The sequence below is a fragment of the Indicator indicator genome, chromosome 24 (genome assembly GCF_027791375.1).
Source record: "Indicator indicator isolate 239-I01 chromosome 24, UM_Iind_1.1, whole genome shotgun sequence".
NCBI classification, from domain to species: Eukaryota; Metazoa; Chordata; class Aves; order Piciformes; family Indicatoridae; genus Indicator; species Indicator indicator.
In genome coordinates, this window is record NC_072033.1 from 686432 (window position 1) to 706692 (window position 20261).

The 20261-nt window shown below is 55.8% G+C and overlaps 1 protein-coding gene across 1 annotated transcript in view; it reads left to right on the top strand.

Annotated features, from left to right (window-relative positions):
* The first annotated feature begins 2178 nt into the window (after window positions 1-2178).
* SAMHD1 (SAM and HD domain containing deoxynucleoside triphosphate triphosphohydrolase 1) overlaps window positions 2179-20261 on the top strand; it is a 46969-nt gene continuing 28886 nt past the window's right edge. Inside the window, exons 1-4 of the mRNA XM_054391789.1 lie at window positions 2179-2356; window positions 2458-2524; window positions 12165-12237; window positions 13753-13913. Of these exons, the coding sequence (XP_054247764.1) occupies window positions 2179-2356; window positions 2458-2524; window positions 12165-12237; window positions 13753-13913 (479 nt within the window). The remainder of the gene's footprint in view (window positions 2357-2457; window positions 2525-12164; window positions 12238-13752; window positions 13914-20261) is intronic.

The following is a 20261-nucleotide window of genomic DNA, read 5'->3' on the forward strand; positions in this document are numbered from 1 at the left end:
ACTCCCCTTCTTAGCCTCAGCTTCATCCTTGACTTCCTTACCCCCTCTCTTTAGAGGTAGTGCATGGGGATCATCATACAATCTTAGAACATCAGAGGTTGGAAGGGACCTCCTGAGCTCATCCAGTCCAACCTCCCTGCCACAGCAGGGGCACCCAGGGCAGTCTACACAGGAACACATCCAGGTGGGTTTTGAATGTATCCAGAGAAGGAGATTCCACAACCTCTCTGGGCAGCCTGCTCCAGGACTCCAGCACCCTCCCTGTAAAGTTTCTCCTCATCTTGAGCTGAAACCCTCTCTGTTCAAGTTTGTATCCATTGTTCCTTGTTACTGTGCACCACCGAAAAGATCTTGGCCCCCTCCGCTTGACACCCACCCCTCAGGTATTGATCAGATCCCCTCTTAGCCTCTTCTCAAGACAGATGGGATGGGGAATGGGGGCTGGGATCAATTTCTAATGCTTAGTCTGTGCTGCCGCTTCCTCCTCACACTCTGCCCCTGCAGCAGTGTGGGATCCCCACCATAGGGCTGAAGCTCCTGGCAGGAGCCGGTTCCTATGTGGTGTCTCCAAGGGTGGCAGCTTTCTTGACAGCCACAATCTGTAGCTGGGAACCAAAGTCTCAGGCCCATGCTGAGGCCTTTGTGGCACACAGCAGCGCCCTGCAGCAGAGCTGTGTTCAGGGGTGCTGGGATGTTCCTCATGGGCGTGACAGCTGGAGACCAGCATGCATGTCTCTAAGAGCATGCTGTGGGGGCACCTGGCTGTGTGCAGCTGAGTTTGGCAGCTGGGCTGTGTCTGCTCTAGTTGCCTGTAGTATCTTGAGAAGATCATCTTCGGCAAGTTGAGTCTGGGTGCCTTCATTTTTTGAGGATGCCTTGTGGCATTGTTTTTTGGGAGCGTATTTGGGGAGGCTGATGATGGCCCTTGTGGAGGCTGATGTTTGTGAGCACGCTGGGATGTGGCATGAGAATGGTGATCATCGGCCTGTACTGGTGCTGGTCTCCAGGTATTTGCATCTGAATTTCTCCTGGTCAGCTGCTGTTTGGGGATGCCGTGGGTTTGGCTGGGAGTTAATTTTCTTCCTAGCAGCTGGGCGTGGTTTGAATTTAGTGTGATGACCACGTTAATCTCACACCAATGTTTCACCTACTTAGCACTTATCCCAAATTAGGGATTTTTCAGCTTTCTGTGCTCTGCCGGCGAGCCCCTAGGGGCACAACGAGCTGGGAAAGAAGCACTGCCAGGGTAGCTGACCTTGGGGCTGGGAGGGGCTGGTTGCTGCTGAGGCACAGCAGGCGGTGGGTGAGGAATTGCATCCTGCATCATTTGTCTTTCTTGGGCTGTATTTCTCTCTCATCTTCCTTTTGATTACAAATGCTATTATGATTATATTTTGTGTCTGGTATTAAAGTGTTCTTGTTCAGAACAGGTCCACAAGGCCAAGTGCAAGGTCCTGCACCCAGGTCAGGGAAATACCAAGCACAAATCCAGGCTGGGTGATGAGTGGAGTGAGAGCAGCCCTGCAGAGAAAGGCTTAGGGGTGCTGGGTGAGGAGGTACTTGACATGAGCCAGCAACGGGCGCTGGCAGCCCGAAAAGCCACCCTTGACCTGGGCTCCATCACAAGCAGTGTGGCCAGCTGGGGATGCCCCCTTGGAGGTGTGGAAGGCCAGGGCGGGATGGAGTCTTTTAGCAGCCTGAGCTGGTGGTTTGAGTCCTTAGATCCTGCTCCTAATTCCTGAGCTTTGTTTCTGGTTATTTCCCGCTTCGAGCTTGCTTCACTTTCAGACCAGTTCACTTTCAGACCAGTTCATCAGATGCTCCTTCACCCTGAGAGCTCTTAGTTCCAAACTTCTGACCTCGGGGGAACTGCAGAGGCAGCGTGACCAGGGGGCTGCCGGCGTTACCGATGTGGAGCCCGGTGGGGCAGCGGCTCGGGCAGCGTCGGTGACGGGGGAGTGCAGGTCTCCCGGAGGATCCCGCTCGCAGTTCGCTCCCCCGTTCCCGCGGGTCGGCCCCGCCGCCTTATCCCCAGGCCGCCAAGAGGCGCCCCCGGCAGGGCCTCGCCGCCCAGGAGCCCTCCGCGCTACGGGGGCTCGTGCGGCGGTGACGTCAGAGCGGCGCCGGTGTCTGGGGTAGCGGAGCGGGGCCGAGCGCGGCGCCTGCGCGGGCAGCGCCATGGGGAGCCCGGCGGCGGCGGGCTGGGGCGCGGCTCCCGCCAAGCGCGCGCGGCGCGAGGGCTCTCCGGACGGGCCCCGCGGTCCCGGCGACCCGCGGCTGTGGGACACGGAGCGGCTCTGCCAGCACCTCCAGCTCAGCGGCGTGGCCGAGCCCGGCCTGCTGCGCCGCTTCCGAGGTAGCGCTGGGGCCTGGAGCCGGGGCTGGCAGCGGGGCCTGAGACCGGGCGGCCCCTCGGGGCGGTCGGGCCCTGCCGCTAACGTGTGCTTGCCCCCGCAGAGAGCGGAATCACCGGGAGCATGCTGCTGGACCTGCCGGCCTGCGCCCTCGAGGTCACCCGTGTCTGGTGAGAGCCGCGCCCGGGCCGCGGGAGGCCACGGGGTGGAAGGGCGGTGAAAGGCGGCCCCGGCTCCCGCTCTCTCGGTGAGCCCCCGGGTCCTCCGGTGCTGGCCGGGCTCCGGCCGCCGTGGCCGGCCCTTGGCGGTCGCCGCCTCACTCGGGCACGCTTCTTCCTCGGAAGCAGGAGGAGGAGGCTTCGCCTGAGGCTGCCCCGCCGGGAGGCCCCTGCAGGGCGTGGGCGCCGCGGGAGCTGCTGCGGGTGGCAAGTTCTGAGAGAAGGAAGTTTCCTGACCTCAGAGGATGGCCTTGTCCCATTTCCACTCTAAATGCCTAAGGGGCCGTAGGGCCAGGTGGGGTGAGTGGGTGGGTGGGATGGGCTCTGTGCATGATGCCGAACTTCCAGAACAGTTTTCCAGTTCCTCACCCATCCCAGTACAGCTGCTGCCATCCCGAGCGTAGAAGCTAATGCCCAGTAGCCATGAAAAGCAAAAAAAAAAAAAAAAAGTCCATTTATAAAGCTTCCATGCAAGTAGCAGCAGTAGCACAGTAACCTTTTAGGTGTGGATAGGAACATCTGTGAGCCCAAGGGGCTTTGATGAGAACTTTCTTCTGAGCCTAGTCGATGCTCCACCTATTCCAGTAACAGCAGCAGTGGTGGTGGTTCGTATAGCAGGTGGGCACTGGACTCTCCAGGATGGCTTCACCCTCCCCAGGACAACAACTGGGTGCTGAAGTTCCTCACGGTTGCTGGGACCTTGCTGTCTGATGTGCCTGCTGCAGTGAAAAAGGAGGTTCTGTGTGCCCTGATGGGATGCAGGCCTGAGGGTGAGTGGCTGGGCTCAGTGGCCACCCTGAACTGCGCTCAGGAGGGGGCACTCTGGCCAAGTCTTGCTCCCAGTCTGGGAGCAGTCACCTGCGGTGAGCATGTGAAAACTGATGATCTCTTGAAGCACGTGAAGGATTGTTCCTGGCAGGAGGAAAGTGACAGGTCCCAAAATACTGCAGTTTATGTGGTGGTTATTATACTTTCTTGCCTTTCTGCAACAGAAATGGATGCTGTCACCTTGCCTGTCTGAAGGGCCCTCTCTGCTCCCCTGGTATCAGGTTTGGTCATCTCTGCTGGGCTGTGAACATGCATGGTCAGCACATACTTCCTTTTAATCTTTCTCTTGTCTCTCTACTCCTTTGCTAACCTTGTTTATCCTGCTTCCTCCAAACATCTTTCAACACCCAACTGTTGCACTGCAACTGTTTGCTCACGTTGTGGTTGGGGGACCTGAGGCAGTTTGCAGAGTGGTTATCTGCCAGGCACGTGCCAGTGTGGGGCTGCTGGAGGTGTTGAGTGCTTTGGCCTGCAGGTTGGCTCCTTGGCTGAGAACCCTGTGCTGAGCCTGAAGGGCTCCATCTCTGTTGCCCTAGAACATCCTGGACGTGGTTGCAACTTGAGAAGGGTGAGCTGGAAGGGCAGGTGTCTGGGTGTGGCCACGGGGAGATAAAGCAGAGGTGGTGTGACTGCAGGGGACAAGGCAGAGAGCTTGTGCTTCAGAGGAGCTAGGGTGGTGAGTCCTTAAGGTATGTTTGGTTTTGTTGGAAGCAGGATTTTAACCACAGCTGTTTGAAGTGTGCAGCTGGATGGTGTGGTGTGGTGAGGGAGGCAGCTAGAGGCTTTGTTCCTGTAGGGTGAGGTAATTGCCTGTGACACCAAGCGGATGCTGGGTTTGGTTTAGAGGCTACCAGGAGGCTGACTGTAGCACCTTGCAGCATCAAATACCTTTGCAGACACTCACACACAACAGACACTGCAGGTTGTCAGAACACTGTGGGTCAGGCGGTGAGCAGGCAGGACAGGAGAGCAAGGAGGACCCTCTGAGCTTGTGGTACAGGTGGTGGAGAGGAGCTGAGCAGAGCACTCAGCATGGAGCAGTTGGTGCTGGGAGCTTGCTTTCATGAGGTGCTTCCTTCAGTGAGATCTGACGTCTTGTCTCTGTTAAGCTGTCAATGTGAGCTGGATGAGATGGTGCCAGAGCCTTCTGCTTGTTTCAAACATCTCAGCTTTGTACTGTGAGTGGTCCCTTTGCCATGTCTTCCCCTCTACACACCTTGTCCTGCTGTAGCTTCCAACCTTTCCCTGTGACAGGCCAGGGATGAATGTGCATATTTAGTGTGCTGTTATTCCTGGGGGTTCAGTGGGGAGAGCTGGGGAGGAGAGGGGCCCGGAGGCACTGCTGTGGTTTCCCAGGAGTCCTCTTGTTCCTGGAAGCTGAGTGTGGTGTGCCATGTGCTAAATACAGGCAGTGGGTAGGGCTGTCTGACTGACCTCTCTGGAGTGGTCCTAATGGGTGCAGGACAGAGGTTGTCTCATCCTCACCATCTGTGGCATGAGGGAGGGTGCAGATGCAGCAAGGAGAAGTAGAAGGGAGAAGATTGGGAAGTGTCTGTAAAGGTCCATTCCAATTCAAATCATCTTAAGTGTCAGTTGTCAGCCTTTTGGAGGCAGCCAGCAACGTCAGGCATCAGTGCTTTGACTGCTGGGGGAGCCCTGCCTGCAGAACACTGGTTCCCAGTGCTGGCACCTGGCTTGTGTGCAGTCTGCTGGCTGATGTGGGCTGACCAGGTAGACACTAGGTGAAAAAACCTCCTGCTGTGGTTTTCTGTTTGAAGAAGGATAGAAAGAGCTGTGACCCTGAGGTGAGCAGGTGCAGGAGGACTGTACTGACAGCCTGCTTGCTTTGCTGGAGGCTGAGCCTGAGGGGTTGATGGAAGTAGGGCAAGACTAGGGCCAGTGATGTGGTGTGGCAGGAGGGGACTTCTCAGCCTGCCTAGTCAGGCTCATGCCTTTTGCTCTTCTCTCACCTGGTGGAGCACCAAGCCAGTCCAGGGTGACTTCAGCAGACCTACAATGCAGAGAGCTGGGTTTAATTCAGCCTTGCTGGAGGTGAGTTTCTGCAGCAGAACACCACAACCAGGATTGTTCAATGTGGAGAAGAGGAGGCTGAGGGGAGACCTCACTGCCCTCTGCAGCTCCCTGAAAGGAGACTGCAGTAAGGTGGGGGTTGGGCTCTGCTCCCTAGTCTCAGCTGATAGGAGAGAAAATGGCCTGAAATTGTGCCAGGGGAGGGTGAGGTTGGAGATGAAGAAAAATTTCTTTGCTTCAAGAGTGGTCAGGAATTGGAACAGGCTGTCCAGGGAGGTGGTGGAGTCCCCATCTCTGGAGGGGTTCAGGAAGCATAGAGATGCAGGACATGATCAGTGGTCATGGCAGTTGGGTTACAGTTGGACTCAATGATTGTAAAGGACTTTTCCAACCTTGATGGCTCTGTGACTGGGCTGTGCGCTTTATGGACAGTGCTTGCTGTGCTGCTTTGGACTGGGAGTTCATTTTCTTTCCAGTAGCTGGTATGGGGATGTGTTTTAGATTCAAGCTGGTAACTCAGGGATGTTTCAGTTACTGCTGAGCAGCGCTTTCTGCTCTTCACCCCACCCCACTAGAGCAGCCTGGACATTCCAGGCTGGATGACATCATGCTCAGCATATAAAGCAGGGGGAGTAAGGAGGAATGGGAGGAAGTTGGGAGTTGCAGCATTTGTCTTCCCAAGTAACCACTACACATGATGGAGCCCTGCTCTGCTGGTGATGGCTGATGGGAAGTGGAGAACGAGTTCCTTGTGCTTTGCTTGCACACATGGCTTTTGCTGTGCCTGTTACACTCTCCTCAGCTCAGCCCAGGAGTTTCTCACTCTTAGCCTTCTGATTCTCTCCCCCATCCCACTGCTGGGTTGGGAGTGAGCATCTGTGTGAGGCTGAGCTGCTGGCTGGGGTTGAACTGTGGCAGGTGTGTGATCAGCTGTGCTGGCAGCAGCACACAGCTGGCCTGGCTCTGCTCTGCCTGTACTTGCAGAGGTTGGGTATCACACACACACCTTCCTCCTCATCTACCTGCTTGTCTTCCAGTTAATTTTCAGAGAATCACAGAGATCATCCAGGCCAACCCTCTGCAAGGCAGAATCACTTAGGGCAGGTCACACAGGAACACAGTGTCCAGGTGGGTTTGGAATCTCTTCAGAGGAGACTTCACAATCATTCTGGGCAGCTGGCTCCAGCACCCTCACACCAAACAATTTCTTCTCATGTTGAGATGGAATTTCTTATGACCAAATTTACATCCACTGCCCCTTGTCCTATCACAGGGCACCACAGCAAAGAGGCTGGCCCCATCCTCCTGACAGCACCCTTCAGCATTTTTGAGGCATTTAGAAGTACAACCCAGTGCTTCAAAGCAGCAAGCTGTGTCCTGCCCTCAGCATGGCTGTCCCTTAGCCCTGCCTCTCTTCCCTTGTGTACTTTGTGACCCAGAGCATCTTTGGGGGCAGTTGTTACCCGAGGTAACCTGTGGCTGTGTGGTGGTGCTGCTGCCCCTCTTGCAGCATTACAGATTGTTCAACAAGCAGGGAGCAGAGCCCAACCCCCACCTCACTGCAGCCTCCTTTCGGGAAGCTGTAGAGAGCAATGAGGTCTCCCCTCAGTGTTCTCATCTCAGGACTAGACAAACCCAGGTCCCTCAGCTGCTCCTCACCAGCCCTCTTCTCCAGACCCTTCTCCAACCTTGCTGTCCTTCTCTGGACCTGCTCCAGCCCCTCAATGTTCTTCTTGGAGTGAGAGGCCCAAAACTGAACCCAGGATTCAAGGTGTGGCCTCCCCAGTGCCCAGTACAGGGCCATGATCACCTCCCTGCTCCTGCTGGCCACACCAGTGCTGATCCAGACCAGGCTGCTGGTGGCCTTCTTGCCCACCTGGGCACACCCTGGCTCCTGTTCAGCTGCTGTCACCCAGCACCCCCAGGTCCTTTTCTGCTGGGCAGTTTCCAACCACTGTGCCCCAAGCCTGGAGCCTTCATGGGGTTGTTATGCCCCAAGTGCAGAACCCAGCACTTGGCCTTGTTTACTGACCTCAGCTCATGGATCCAGCCTGGCCAGATCCCTCTGCAGAGCCTCCCTACCCTCCAGCAGATCAACACTGCCACACAACTTGGTATTGACTGCCAGCTCTCTCTGCATCTGTTCATCCAGATCATTGATAAAGATGTTGAACAGACATGGTGAGCCCTGGGGATCTCCACCTGTGACCAGCCATTAGCTGGGTTTCACTCCATTCCCCACCACTCTCTGGGCCTGGCCATCCCCCAGTGCTTTCCCCAGCAGTGCTCATTCAGGCCTAGGGCAGCAGCTGTGCCATGAGGATGCTGTGGGCAGCAGTGCTGAAGGCTCTATAGAAGTGCAGGCAGAGAACATCCACAGCCTGTCCCTCATCCACTGACAGGTCACCTTGGCATGGAGGATCAGGAGCTGCCCTTCATGAGGCCATGCTGGCTGGCTCTGCTCTCCTGGCCATCCTGTGTCTGCTGTGTTCTGGCACTCAAGGTGACCTGCTCCATGTCCTTCCCTGGCACTGAGGGCAGCCTGACAGCTCTGGAGCTCCCTGGGTCCTCCTTCCAGCCCTTCTTGTAGATGGCATCACCTTTGCTGCCCTCCAGTCAGCTGGGGCCTGCCCACTGAGTCAGGGCAGTGCTGGAAGGTGGCTTGGGGAGCACTGCCAGCTCCTTCAGCACTCTTGTGTGTAGCCCACCCAGCACCACAGACTTGTGTGTCTGGGTGGTTCAGCAGCTCCCTCACCATTTCTTCTTGGATTATAGGGGTCTCATTCTGCCCTCCCTTCCCTGTCCTCCAGCTCAGGGGGCTGGGTGCCCAGGGAACGAGGAGTTCTGCTAGAGAGTGAGGCAAGGAAGGCTCTGAGCACCTCGGCCTTTCCCTCAGCCTTTCTCATCATGGCTCTCCCTGCATCCAGCAGCGGATGGAGACTCTCCCTCGTCCTCCTCCTGCTGTTGCTGTGTTTACAGAAACATTTGATTGTCTTTAATAGCAGCAGCCAGGCTGAGTTCCAGTTGGGCTTTGGCCCTGCTGACTTTCTCCCTGCACAGCCTCACTGCATCTTTATAGTCCTCGTGAGTGGCTCTGTCATCTCTTCCAAAGGCCACCAACTCTCCTTTTGTTCCCGAGCTCCATTCAGCCAGGCCCCTTGCTCCCTGGCTCCACACGTGGGGACAGCCTGCTCCTGTGCTTCTGAGCCTTCTGTCATGGGCTGAGTTGGACCTGCTGCACTTCTGCCCTTCCCCACCCCATGCTGCAGTCATGCCAACTGTACAGGTGAAAGTGCTGACTGGAGCAAAGCATGATGGAGCTTGAAGCTCAGATTGCAGCATGAGAGGCTTCCTGTTCCAGTTGCTGCATCTGGCTTCCAGGTTCTTTTGGGTGTTGTCCTTTCTGCTGGGATGGCAGCAGGACAAGCAGGGATGGGGGAGCAGTCTGCTGGCTTGGGCTTTTGGCTCTCTTGCTGCTGCCTGCTGCTGCTTTGCACCTTGCTTGTTCTGCACATAGGCTGAGGGAATGATGCCTTTGCTACCATGGTTCTCTGATTTTTGATCAGTAAACTCTGTTCTTCTCTCACTCTTTTCTCATCTCAATTCTGAGTTTGAGTGTTATTTCTCCCTCCCTCCTGTGTTGGGACAGTAGCTAGGTTAACCCTCTGGGTTGGTCTGACCCATTCTGTTCTGATTCAAACCATCACAGCTTCCTCCTTGAAGAGTGCCCAGGCTTCCTGGACTCTCTGCCCTTCAGGGCAGCCTCCCAAGAGACTTTATCAATCAGTCTCCTGAACAAGTCAAGGTCTGTCCAAGGTGTCAGTTTTACTGCCTTCTCCTTTCCTCCCCAAGGATTGAAAAGTGTAATTTCATGATTTCTGTGCCCTAGACAGCCTCCAACTACTACTTCCCCCACATGTCCTTCCCTGTTCACAAGCAGCAGGTCAAGGGTGGCACCTTCCCTAGCTGGCTCTCTCATCAGCTGTGTTCCACACCCCAAGAACCTTTGGCACTGTTCTCTCTCTGCTGTGTTGTGTTTCCAGCAGACTATCAGGGAAGCTGAAGTCCCTGATGAGAACAAGGAGCAGCAATTGTGAAACTTCTCCCAGCTGCTTACAGAATCTTTCATCCATGCTGGCTGGGTGACTCCCAGCAGGTGAGCAGCCCTGTTGGCCTTCCTGATTCTTGCCCCCAGGGCCTCAACCCTACCATCACCTTCATTCAGCTGTGTCCCTGACACAGATGGGCCTCCCCCTGCCTCTCCTTGCTGCCCATCCCTTCTGAGAAGTTGGAGCCGTGACTTGCAGCGCTCCAGCTGTGTGAGTCAGCCCCCAGGGATCTGAGATTGCTGCACTCTGGCCTCCAGCTCTTGCTTGCTGCCCATGCTGTGCGCATTGCTGTAGATGCTGCTGCTGCCTGCCACCATCTTGGGGGGAGAAGCTCTAATTTCTCCCTGACCATTCTCAGCCACTTCTGTGGTTACTAAGCTATCACTGAGCCCTGCTGCTGCGTGGATCACCATCCCCACCTCCACTGACACACAGACTCCTCTTTAGCAAGCCCAGTTTTATCCCCATCCTTCTTCCAGTCTAATTTAAAGCTTTTTTCCATGAGCCCTGCTCTTGTCCCAGGATCCTTTCCCACTTGGAGACAAGGTTACCCCCCTCCGTGCCAGCAGGCCTGGTGTCTTACAAGCCAAACTGTGCTCCAAGAACCCAAAGTCCTGCTGGTAACACCAGCTCAAAGCCAGGAATTCATCTGCTGACTCTTCCTGTCTAAACCCTCATCACTCCCTGCAACTGGTAGGACAGAGGAGATCACTGCTGTGTTGCTGATCCCTCCACCAGCTGTCCCCGGGCCCTGAAATCTCTCTCCCTTGGACTTCTTGACCGAACTTCATCACTGCCTACCTGAAAAATTATTCAGGGGTGAACTAGGGTGGGAAGTTTTCTCTTGATGTCCTTAGTTCTGGCCCCAGGGAGGCAGGAGGCTTCCCTGAGAAGTGGGTCTGGTGTGCAGCTGGGGTCTTCTGCTCCCTTCAGAAGAGTCACCCATGACAAGGACAGGGTTGCTTGTGTTCCCTGAGGTCTTTTTGATACCAGGTGTGGTCCAACTGAGCCTTGGCACCACCTCTAAGCTACGTGGACCCTTGTCACTATGTAACTGTCCTTGCAGAGCTGTTCTGCGAGGGCACTGGGGAGGTGTGGAAGCTCATGGGGTAGGGTGCCTGGCAGGTGCTTATCACCACCGCTCCATGTCCTCCATATCACCACTTTCAGCAAGTTGAAGAGAGGATAGAGAGCCCTCTGTGTCCTGAGCTCTGTCTGACTGCTGGCCCTGTTTGAGGAAGGTAAGGGCTGGCTCCACCACTCTCTCTCTCCCTTTCGCACCCCTCAGCCTTTCCATGTTCTCGGTCAGCTCAGCCACCAGGCTGAGGTTGTTCACCCGGTGGCACTGCACCCAGGGTTGTCTTTGGCAGAGGGCACTCCCTGCAGCTGGGCACCTGCTCATTTGCCTGGCAGCTCCCTTTGGGACCTTTACATCCTGGCAAAAGAGAAGAACCCTAACTGGCAATCAAATTGGAGCATCATCTAAATTCCAGTGGTTCTGCTGGTGGTGTTGCAATTGATTCATATCAAATTCAAGTTAATTTGGCCAAAACTTCTTTTATTACAGAATTGATTGAGTGAAAGAAATGTTTATAAAAATCATTGGAATGTTTTAGTTGAAGGAATTTTTCAGCCTTTAAACTGTTTGTTGTTCAGGCACTGCATGTTGTCTTTCTGCAGAAGGTTAAAGACCTTCCTCTGAAAGAAACTGGTTAAAAAGTGGTGGATTTGCTGCTGTGTCTGGTTCTTGGTTCTGTAGGAAGTGGGAGAAACACTTCCACTGCTTGACAGAAAACTTCTGTAGCTGTTTGTCCTCTTCTGTACTTGACTTCAGAATCACAGAACAGTAGGGGCTTGAAGGAACTCCAGTCCAACCCCACTGCCAGGGTGGGGTCACCCACAGCAGGGTGCACAGGATGGTGTCTGGTTGGATTTGGAATGACTCCAGAGATGGAGACTGCACCGCTCCACAGGGTGGCCTGCTCCAGGGCTCTACCACCCTTAAAGAAGTTCCTCCTCATGTCTGGATGTTCTGATGTTCCAGTCTGTGCCCATTACCCCTTGTCCTGTCACTGGGCACCACTGACCAAGGCCTGGCCCCATCCTCCCGACAGCCACCCTCTGATCAGCATTGATCAGATCCCCCTCAGGCTGCTCTTCTGCTTCCAGAGCAGCAGCACAAATGAGCACAACTCCATTGCAGTTGGTGTCTCACTCTCCCAGGTGTTGCCCTAAGCAGGACACTTCTCAAGGGTTCCAGGGAGCAGAGATGGTGAGAACCAGGCTGGCTTCATGCTGTAAGCTGCTCCAGCAGTGCTGAAGATGAATTAGAAAAGGGAGTCTGAACAACAAGTGCTGGGAAGCAGCTCTGAGCCTGCCAGGAAAGCAGCCAGAAAGCTCTCCCCTGGAAGAGCCAACTTGTGTCAGCTCCCTTCTGCCACCACTTTCCATCCCCCATGGTAACTGCTTTCAGCCTGTGTCTGCAGAAGCTGCAGGAATGGGTATTGCTCTAAGAGAGCAAAGGCCAGAGCCAGATGGAGCTGCAGAAGTCATTCTGTGTGTTGCAAGCTGCAGAGGGCAACTCGTGGCACACACTGCTCTCAATGTCTTTTGCTCCTTTCTAGCCTCCCAGCTGAGAGACTGAAGGTGCTGGCTTGCCTGAACAAACTGAGGCAGCAGGACATGGATGTCATGAAGGTAAGTGAACATCATGGAGGTAGCACCAGTGCACAGTTGTGTCAGGAGGAGACCACTCCAGGGCATCTCTGCCCATCTCTACTCCCTGCTGTGGCCTGGCAGTGCCAGCTGGTGCTGTGGTGATGCCTTTGCGGAGCTGCAGACTGAGCCCTTCTCTCTTGAAACACCACATTAAGGAGAACAATGATTGGAATCATCAGCTGAGAGCTTTCTGTGGGCACCTGATGATTGAGAGAGATGGGTTGAGCAGCTGAGCTGTTTGAAATGCAATGAGAAGCTTCCCTTTCACATCTCCTTGTGTGGAGACAGCCCTTGGGTGGTTGTTAGTTTAGCCCTGGGCCTGGGTTAACAGACTCCTCCTGGCTTGCAGTGTTTGCCCTGTCCAACAGCTTCTCAGTTATACATGTTGGTGTAACTGGGGCCAGGCCTGCAGGCAGTCTGCACATCTGCTCAAGCCCTGGCAGCTCAGTGTGGACAGAACTCAGGAAAACTTCAGTGTGAAGTTATTTTTCCTGCTCCTTTGAGGCAAGGATTGATGGTGTGTGTTTATCTTCACTGTGGTTACTCAGATGTCTCCTAAAGTGCACACTTAGGGATGGTCAGGGAGGGTTTGCATATTGCAGTTCCCTTGGGGTTTGCATTTTGTTTAATGACATTTCCACTCTGCCAAATCTCGCTGGATTTGGAACCCATGAGCAGTGTGAAGGCAAACACTTTGGAAAAGCAGCTGAATGAAGACAGGAATTCTCTCAAGTGCTAAGGTTTGGAATGGCAGAGCAGCTGATAACAGGTTTAGAGATTTTGACCTTAATTCCCTCACCCTCTGGAACAGACAGCTTTGTCTTTTTTGATGTGGTGCTTAGGTGATGTGTTGTGGGTTTAAGCCTGGATGTCTTAACCATAGAGTTGAAAAGGTCTTCCCAGGGGCTAGGTAGGAACAGGAAATTACAATCTTTTATTATTTTATCCCACCAGCCCTGCATCTGCTATATAAAGGGGATGCAGAGTCAATTGGTTCCTTTTTTCTGCCTCTCTCTCCCTTCCCAGCACAGATCTCTTGTCTCTGGCCATGTGGGGAAGGTTTGGTGCCTGGCCTTGGCAAAGCTGTGCCATATGGCCTAGCTTGGGGGGGAAGGGAAGGATGGTGGCAGGCCCTGGGGGAGGCATTGAAGCCTGGTTTGTTGGAAGGCTTTTGGCTTAATGAGGTTGAAATGTGGATGTGGGTGTTTTGCATTTGTGTAAATAGTGTAAAGATTTGTAAATACATTTCCAATTTTGTGAGGAGCATCTTTATTTTGCTCCTTTAGGGAGGAATAAAATATCTTTCTGTTAGCTGTAAAATCAAGACAGGATGCTTCACCAGAGATCTTGACATGGGGCTGGTTTACAGGAGAGAAGAAAACAATTGCCCTCTCCCATCAAATCCCTGAGCCTTTCAGATACCCTTGAGTTTGGTACCTGTTTCTCTGCACAGCCAATCCTCAAGGTCAGTTGCCCTGTGCTTGGCTTTCCTAGGTCTTCAACGACCCCATCCACGGGCACATCGAGATGCATCCCCTGCTGGTGCGCATCATCGACACGCCCCAGTTCCAGCGCCTGCGCTACATCAAGCAGCTGGGAGGGACTTACTTTGTGTTCCCCGGAGCCTCCCACAACCGCTTCGAGCACTCCATAGGGTACGGCCCTCCCGCGCTCCTGCCTGGGCACTGCGCTGCACGAGGCTCCAGCGTGACAGCCAAGGGGCAGCACTGGTGCCAGTCTGTGCTGGGCTGTGACACTGTGCTGGGCTGTGACACTGTGCTGAGGTGTGACACTGAGCTGAGGTGTGACACTGTGCTGGGCTGTGACACTGTGCTGAGGTGTGACACTGAGCTGAGGTGTGACGCTGTGCTGAGGTGTGACACTGTGCTGAGGTGTGACACTGTGCTGAGGTGTGACACTGTGCTGAGGTGTGACACTGTGCTGAGGTGTGACACTGTGCTGAGGTGTGACACTGTGCTGAGGTGTGACACTGTGCTGAGGTGTGACACTGTGCTGAGGTGTGACGCCGTGCTGGGTTGTGACACCGTGCTGAGGTGACACCGTGCTGAGGTGTGACACCGTGCTGAGGTGTGACACTGTGCTGAGGTGTGACACCGTGCTGAGGTGTGACGCCGTGCTGAGGTGTGACGCCGTGCTGGGCTGTGACGCCGTGCTGGGCTGTGACGCTGTGCTGAGGTGTGACGCCGTGCTGGGTTGTGACACCGTGCTGAGGTGACACCGTGCTGAGGTGTGACACTGTGCTGAGGTGTGACACCGTGCTGAGGTGTGACGCCGTGCTGAGGTGTGACGCCGTGCTGGGCTGTGACGCCGTGCTGGGCTGTGACGCTGTGCTGAGGTGTGACGCCGTGCTGGGTTGTGACACCGTGCTGAGGTGACACCGTGCTGAGGTGTGACACTGTGCTGAGGTGTGACACCGTGCTGAGGTGTGACACCGTGCTGAGGTGTGACGCCGTGCTGGGCTGTGACGCTGTGCTGGGCTGTGACGCTGTGCTGGGGTGTGACACTGTGCTGGGCTGTGACACTGTGCTGGGGTGTGACACCGTGCTGAGGTGTGACACCGTGCTGAGGTGTGACACCGTGCTGGGCTGTGACACCGTGCTGAGGTGTGACACCGTGCTGGGGTGTGACACCGTGCTGGGGTGTGACACCGTGCTGGGGTGTGACACTGTGCTGAGGTGTGACACTGTGCTGAGGTGTGACACTGTGCTGAGGTGTGACACTGTGCTGAGGTGTGACACTGTGCTGGGCTGTGACACTGTGCTGGGCTGTGACACTGTGCTGAGGTGTGACACTGTGCTGAGGTGTGACACTGTGCTGGGGTGTGACACTGTGCTGAGGTGTGACACTGTGCTGAGGTGTGACACTGTGCTGAGGTGTGACACTGTGCTGGGCTGTGACACTGTGCTGAGGTGTGACACTGTGCTGAGGTGTGACACTGTGCTGAGGTGTGACACTGTGCTGAGGTGTGACACTGTGCTGGGCTGTGACACTGTGCTGAGGTGTGACTCTGTGCTGAGGTGTGACACTGTGCTGAGGTGTGACTCTGTGCTGAGGTGTGACACTGTGCTGAGGTGTGACACTGTGCTGAGGTGTGACACTGTGCTGGGCTGTGACACTGTGCTGAGGTGTGACACTGTGCTGGGCTGTGACACTGTGCTGGGCTGTGACACTGTGCTGAGGTGTGACACTGTGCTGGTCTGTGACACTGTGCTGAGGTGTGACACTGTGCTGAGGTGTGACACTGTGCTGAGGTGTGACAGTGTGCTGAGGTGTGACAGTGTGCTGAGGTGTGACACTGTGCTGAGGTGTGACACTGTGCTGGGCTGTGACACTGTGCTGGGCTGTGACACTGTGCTGGGCTGTGACACTGTGCTGAGGTGTGACACTGTGCTGGGGTGTGACACTGTGCTGAGGTGTGACACTGTGGTGGGCTGTGACACTGTGCTGAGGTGTGACACTGTGCTGAGGTGTGACACTGTGCTGGGCTGTGACACTGTGCTGGGCTGTGACACTGTGCTGGGCTGTGACACTGTGCCGAGGTGTGACACTGTGCCGAGGTGTGACACTGTGCTGAGGTGTGACACTGTGCTGAGGTGTGACACTGTGCTGGGCTGTGACACTGTGCTGGGCTGTGACACTGTGCTGGGCTGTGACACTGTGCTGAGGTGTGACACTGTGCTGGGCTGTGACACTGTGCTGGGCTGTGACACTGTGCTGGGCTGTGACACTGTGCTGAGGTGTGACACTGTGCTGAGGTGTGACACTGCTGAGGTGTGACAGTGTGCTGAAGTGTGACAGTGTGCTGAGGTGTGACACTGTGCTGGGGTGTGACACTGTGCTGAGGTGTGACACTGTGCTGAGGTGTGACACTGTGCTGAGGTGTGACACTGTGCTGAAGTGTGACACTGTGCTGAGGTGTGACACTGTGCTGGGCTGTGACACTGTGCTGAGGTGTGACACTGCGCTGGGATGTGACACTGCGCTGAGGTGTGACACTGCTGAGGTGTGACACTGTGCTGGGGTGTGACACTGTGCTGAGGTGTGACACTGTGCTGAGGTGTGACACTGTGCTGAGGTGTGACACTGTGCTGAGGTGTGACACTGTGCTGAGGTGTGACACTGTGCCGAGGTGTGACACTGTGCCGAGGTGTGACAGTGTGCTGAGGTGTGACACTGTGCTGAGGTGTGACACTGTGCTGAGGTGTGACACTGTGCTGAGGTGTGACACTGTGCTGAGGTGTGACACTGTGCTGAGGTGTGACACTGTGCTGAGGTGTGACACTGTGCCGGGGTGTGACACTGTGCCGAGCTGTGACACTGTGCCGAGGTGTGACACTGTGCCGGGGTGTGACACTGTGCCGAGCTGTGACACTGTGCCGAGGTGTGACACTGTGCCGGGCTGTGACACTGTGCCGGGCTGTGACACTGTGCTGAGGTGTGACACTGTGCTGGGCTGTGACACTGTGCTGGGCTGTGACACTGTGCTGAGGTGTGACACTGTGCTGGGCTGTGACACTGTGCTGGGCTGTGACACTGTGCTGGGCTGTGACACTGTGCTGAGGTGTGACACTGTGCTGGGCTGTGACACTGTGCTGGGCTGTGACACTGTGCTGAGGTGTGACACTGTGCTGGGCTGCGACACTGTGCTGAGGTGTGACACTGTGCTGAGGTGTGACACTGTGCTGGGCTGTGACACCGTGCTGAGGTGTGACACTGTGCTGGGCTGTGACACTGTGCTGGACTGTGACACTGTGCTGGGCTGTGACACCGTGCTGGGCTGTGACACTGTGCTGGGGTGTGACACCGTGCTGAGGTGTGACACCGTGCTGAGGTGTGACACTGTGCTGAGGTGTGACACTGTGCTGAGGTGTGACACTGTGCTGGGCTGTGACACTGTGCTGAGGTGTGACAGTGTGCTGGGCTGTGACACTGTTCTGAGGTGTGACACTGTTCTGAGGTGTGACAGTGTGCTGGGCTGTGACACTGTGCTGAGGTGTGACACTGTGCTGGGCTGTGACAGTGTGCTGAGGTGTGACAGTGTGCTGAGGTGTGACACTGTGCTGGGCTGTGACACTGTGCTGAGGTGTGACACTGTGCTGAGGTGTGACACTGTGCTGGGCTGTGACACTGTGCTGAGGTGTGACACTGTGCTGAGGTGTGACACTGTTCTGAGGTGTGACACTGTTCTGAGGTGTGACAGTGTGCTGGGCTGTGACACTGTGCTGAGGTGTGACACTGTGCTGGGCTGTGACAGTGTGCTGAGGTGTGACAGTGTGCCGAGGTGTGACAGTGTGCCGAGGTGTGACAGTGTGCCGAGGTGTGACAGTGTGCCGAGGTGTGAGACTGTGCCGAGGTGTGACAGTGTGCTGGGGTGTGACACTGTGCTGAGGTGTGACACTGTGCTGAGGTGTGACACTGTGCTGGGCTGTGACACTGTGCTGAGGTGTGACACTGTGCTGAGGTGTGACACTGTGCTGAGGTGTGACACTGTGCTGAGGTGTGACACTGTGCTGAGGTGTGACACTGTGCTGGGCTGTGACACCGTGCTGGGCTGTGACACCGTGCTGGGCTGTGACACCGTGCTGGGCTGTGACACCGTGCTGAGGTGTGACACTGTGCTGGGCTGTGACACTGTGCTGAGGTGTGACACTGTGCTGAGGTGTGACACTGTGCTGGGGTGTGACACTGTGCTGAGGTGTGACACTGTGCTGAGGTGTGACACTGTGCTGGGCTGTGACACTGTGCTGGGCTGTGACACTGTGCTGAGGTGTGACACTGTGCTGAGGTGTGACACTGTGCTGGGCTGTGACACTGTGCTGGGCTGTGACACTGTGCTGGGCTGTGACACCGTGCTGGGCTGTGACACCGTGCTGAGGTGTGACACTGTGCTGGGCTGTGACACTGTGCTGGGCTGTGACACCGTGCTGGGCTGTGACACTGTGCTGAGGTGTGACACTGTGCTGGGCTGTGACACTGTGCTGGGCTGTGACACTGTGCTGAGGTGTGACACTGTGCTGAGGTGTGACAATGTGCTGGGCTGTGACACTGTGCTGAGGTGTGACACTGTGCTGAGGTGTGACACTGTGCTGGGCTGTGACACTGTGCTGAGGTGTGACACTGTGCTGGGCTGTGACACTGTGCTGGGCTGTGACACCGTGCTGAGGTGTGACACTGTGCTGAGGTGTGACACTGTGCTGGGCTGTGACACTGTGCTGGGCTGTGACACTGTGCTGAGGTGTGACACTGTGCTGAGGTGTGACACTGTGCTGAGGTGTGACACTGTGCTGAGGTGTGACACTGTGCTGGGCTGTGACACTGTGCTGGGCTGTGACACTGTGCTGAGGTGTGACACTGTGCTGAGGTGTGACAATGTGCTGGGCTGTGACACTGTGCTGAGGTGTGACACTGTGCTGAGGTGTGACACTGTGCTGGGCTGTGACACTGTGCTGAGGTGTGACACTGTGCTGAGGTGTGACACTGTGCTGAGGTGTGACACTGTGCTGAGGTGTGACACTGTGCTGGGCTGTGACACTGTGCTGAGGTGTGACACTGTGCTGGGCTGTGACACTGTGCTGGGCTGTGACACTGTGCTGAGGTGTGACACTGTGCTGAGGTGTGACACTGTGCTGAGGTGTGACACTGTGCTGGGGTGTGACACTGTGCTGAGGTGTGACACTGTGCTGAGGTGTGACACTGTGCTGAGCTGTGACACTGTGCTGAGGTGTGACACTGTGCTGAGGTGTGACACTGTACTGGGCTGTGACACTGTGCTGAGGTGTGACACTGTGCTGAGGTGTGACACTGTGCTGAGGTGTGACACTGTGCTGGGTTGTGACACTGCTGAGGTGTGACACTGTGCTGGGGTGTGACACTGTGCTGAGGTGTGACACTGTGCTGAGGTGTGACACTGTGCTGGGGTGTGACACTGTGCTGAGGTGTGACACTGTGCTGAGGTGTGACACTGCTGGGGTGTGACACTGTGCTGGGGTGTGACACTGTATTGGGGTGTGACACTGTGCTGAGGTGTGACACTGTGCTGAGGTGTGACACTGTGCTGGGGTGTGACACTGTGCTGAGGTGTGACACTGTGCTGAGGTGTGACACTGTGCTGGGCTGTGACACTGTGCTGAGGTGTGACACTGTGCTGGGCTGTGACACTGTGCTGAGGTGTGACACTGTGCTGGGCTGTGACACTGTGCTGGGCTGTGACACTGTGCTGAGGTGTGACACTGTGCTGGGCTGTGACACTGTGCTGGGCTGTGACACTGTGCTGAGGTGTGACACTGCTGAGGTGTGAGACTGTGCTGGGCTGTGAGACTGTGCTGGGCTGTGAGACTGTGCTGGGCTGTGAGACTGTGCTGAGGTGTGACACTGTGCTGGGCTGTGACACTGTGCTGGGCTGTGACACTGTGCTGGGCTGTGACACTGTGCTGGGCTGTGACACTGTGCTGAGGTGTGACACTGTGCTGGGCTGTGACACTGTGCTGAGGTGTGACACTGTGCTGAGGTGTGACACTGTGCTGAGGTGTGACACTGTGGGGTGACACTGTGCTGGGTGTGACACTGTGCTGAGGTGTGACACTGTGCTGAGGTGTGACACTGTGCTGGGCTGTGACACTGTGCTGGGCTGTGACACTGTGCTGAGGTGTGACACTGTGCTGGCTGTGACACTGTGCTGAGGTGTGACACTGTGCTGAGGTGTGACACTGTGCTGGGCTGTGACACTGTGCTGAGGTGTGACACTGCTGGGGTGTGACACTGTGCTGAGGTGTGACACTGTGCTGAGGTGTGACACTGTGCTGAGGTGTGACACTGTGCTGAGGTGTGACACTGTGCTGAGGTGTGACACTGTGCTGGGCTGTGACACTGTGCTGAGGTGTGACACTGTGCTGGGCTGTGACACTGTGCTGAGGTGTGACACTGTGCTGAGGTGTGACACTGTGCTGGGCTGTGACACTGTGCTGGGCTGTGACACTGTGCTG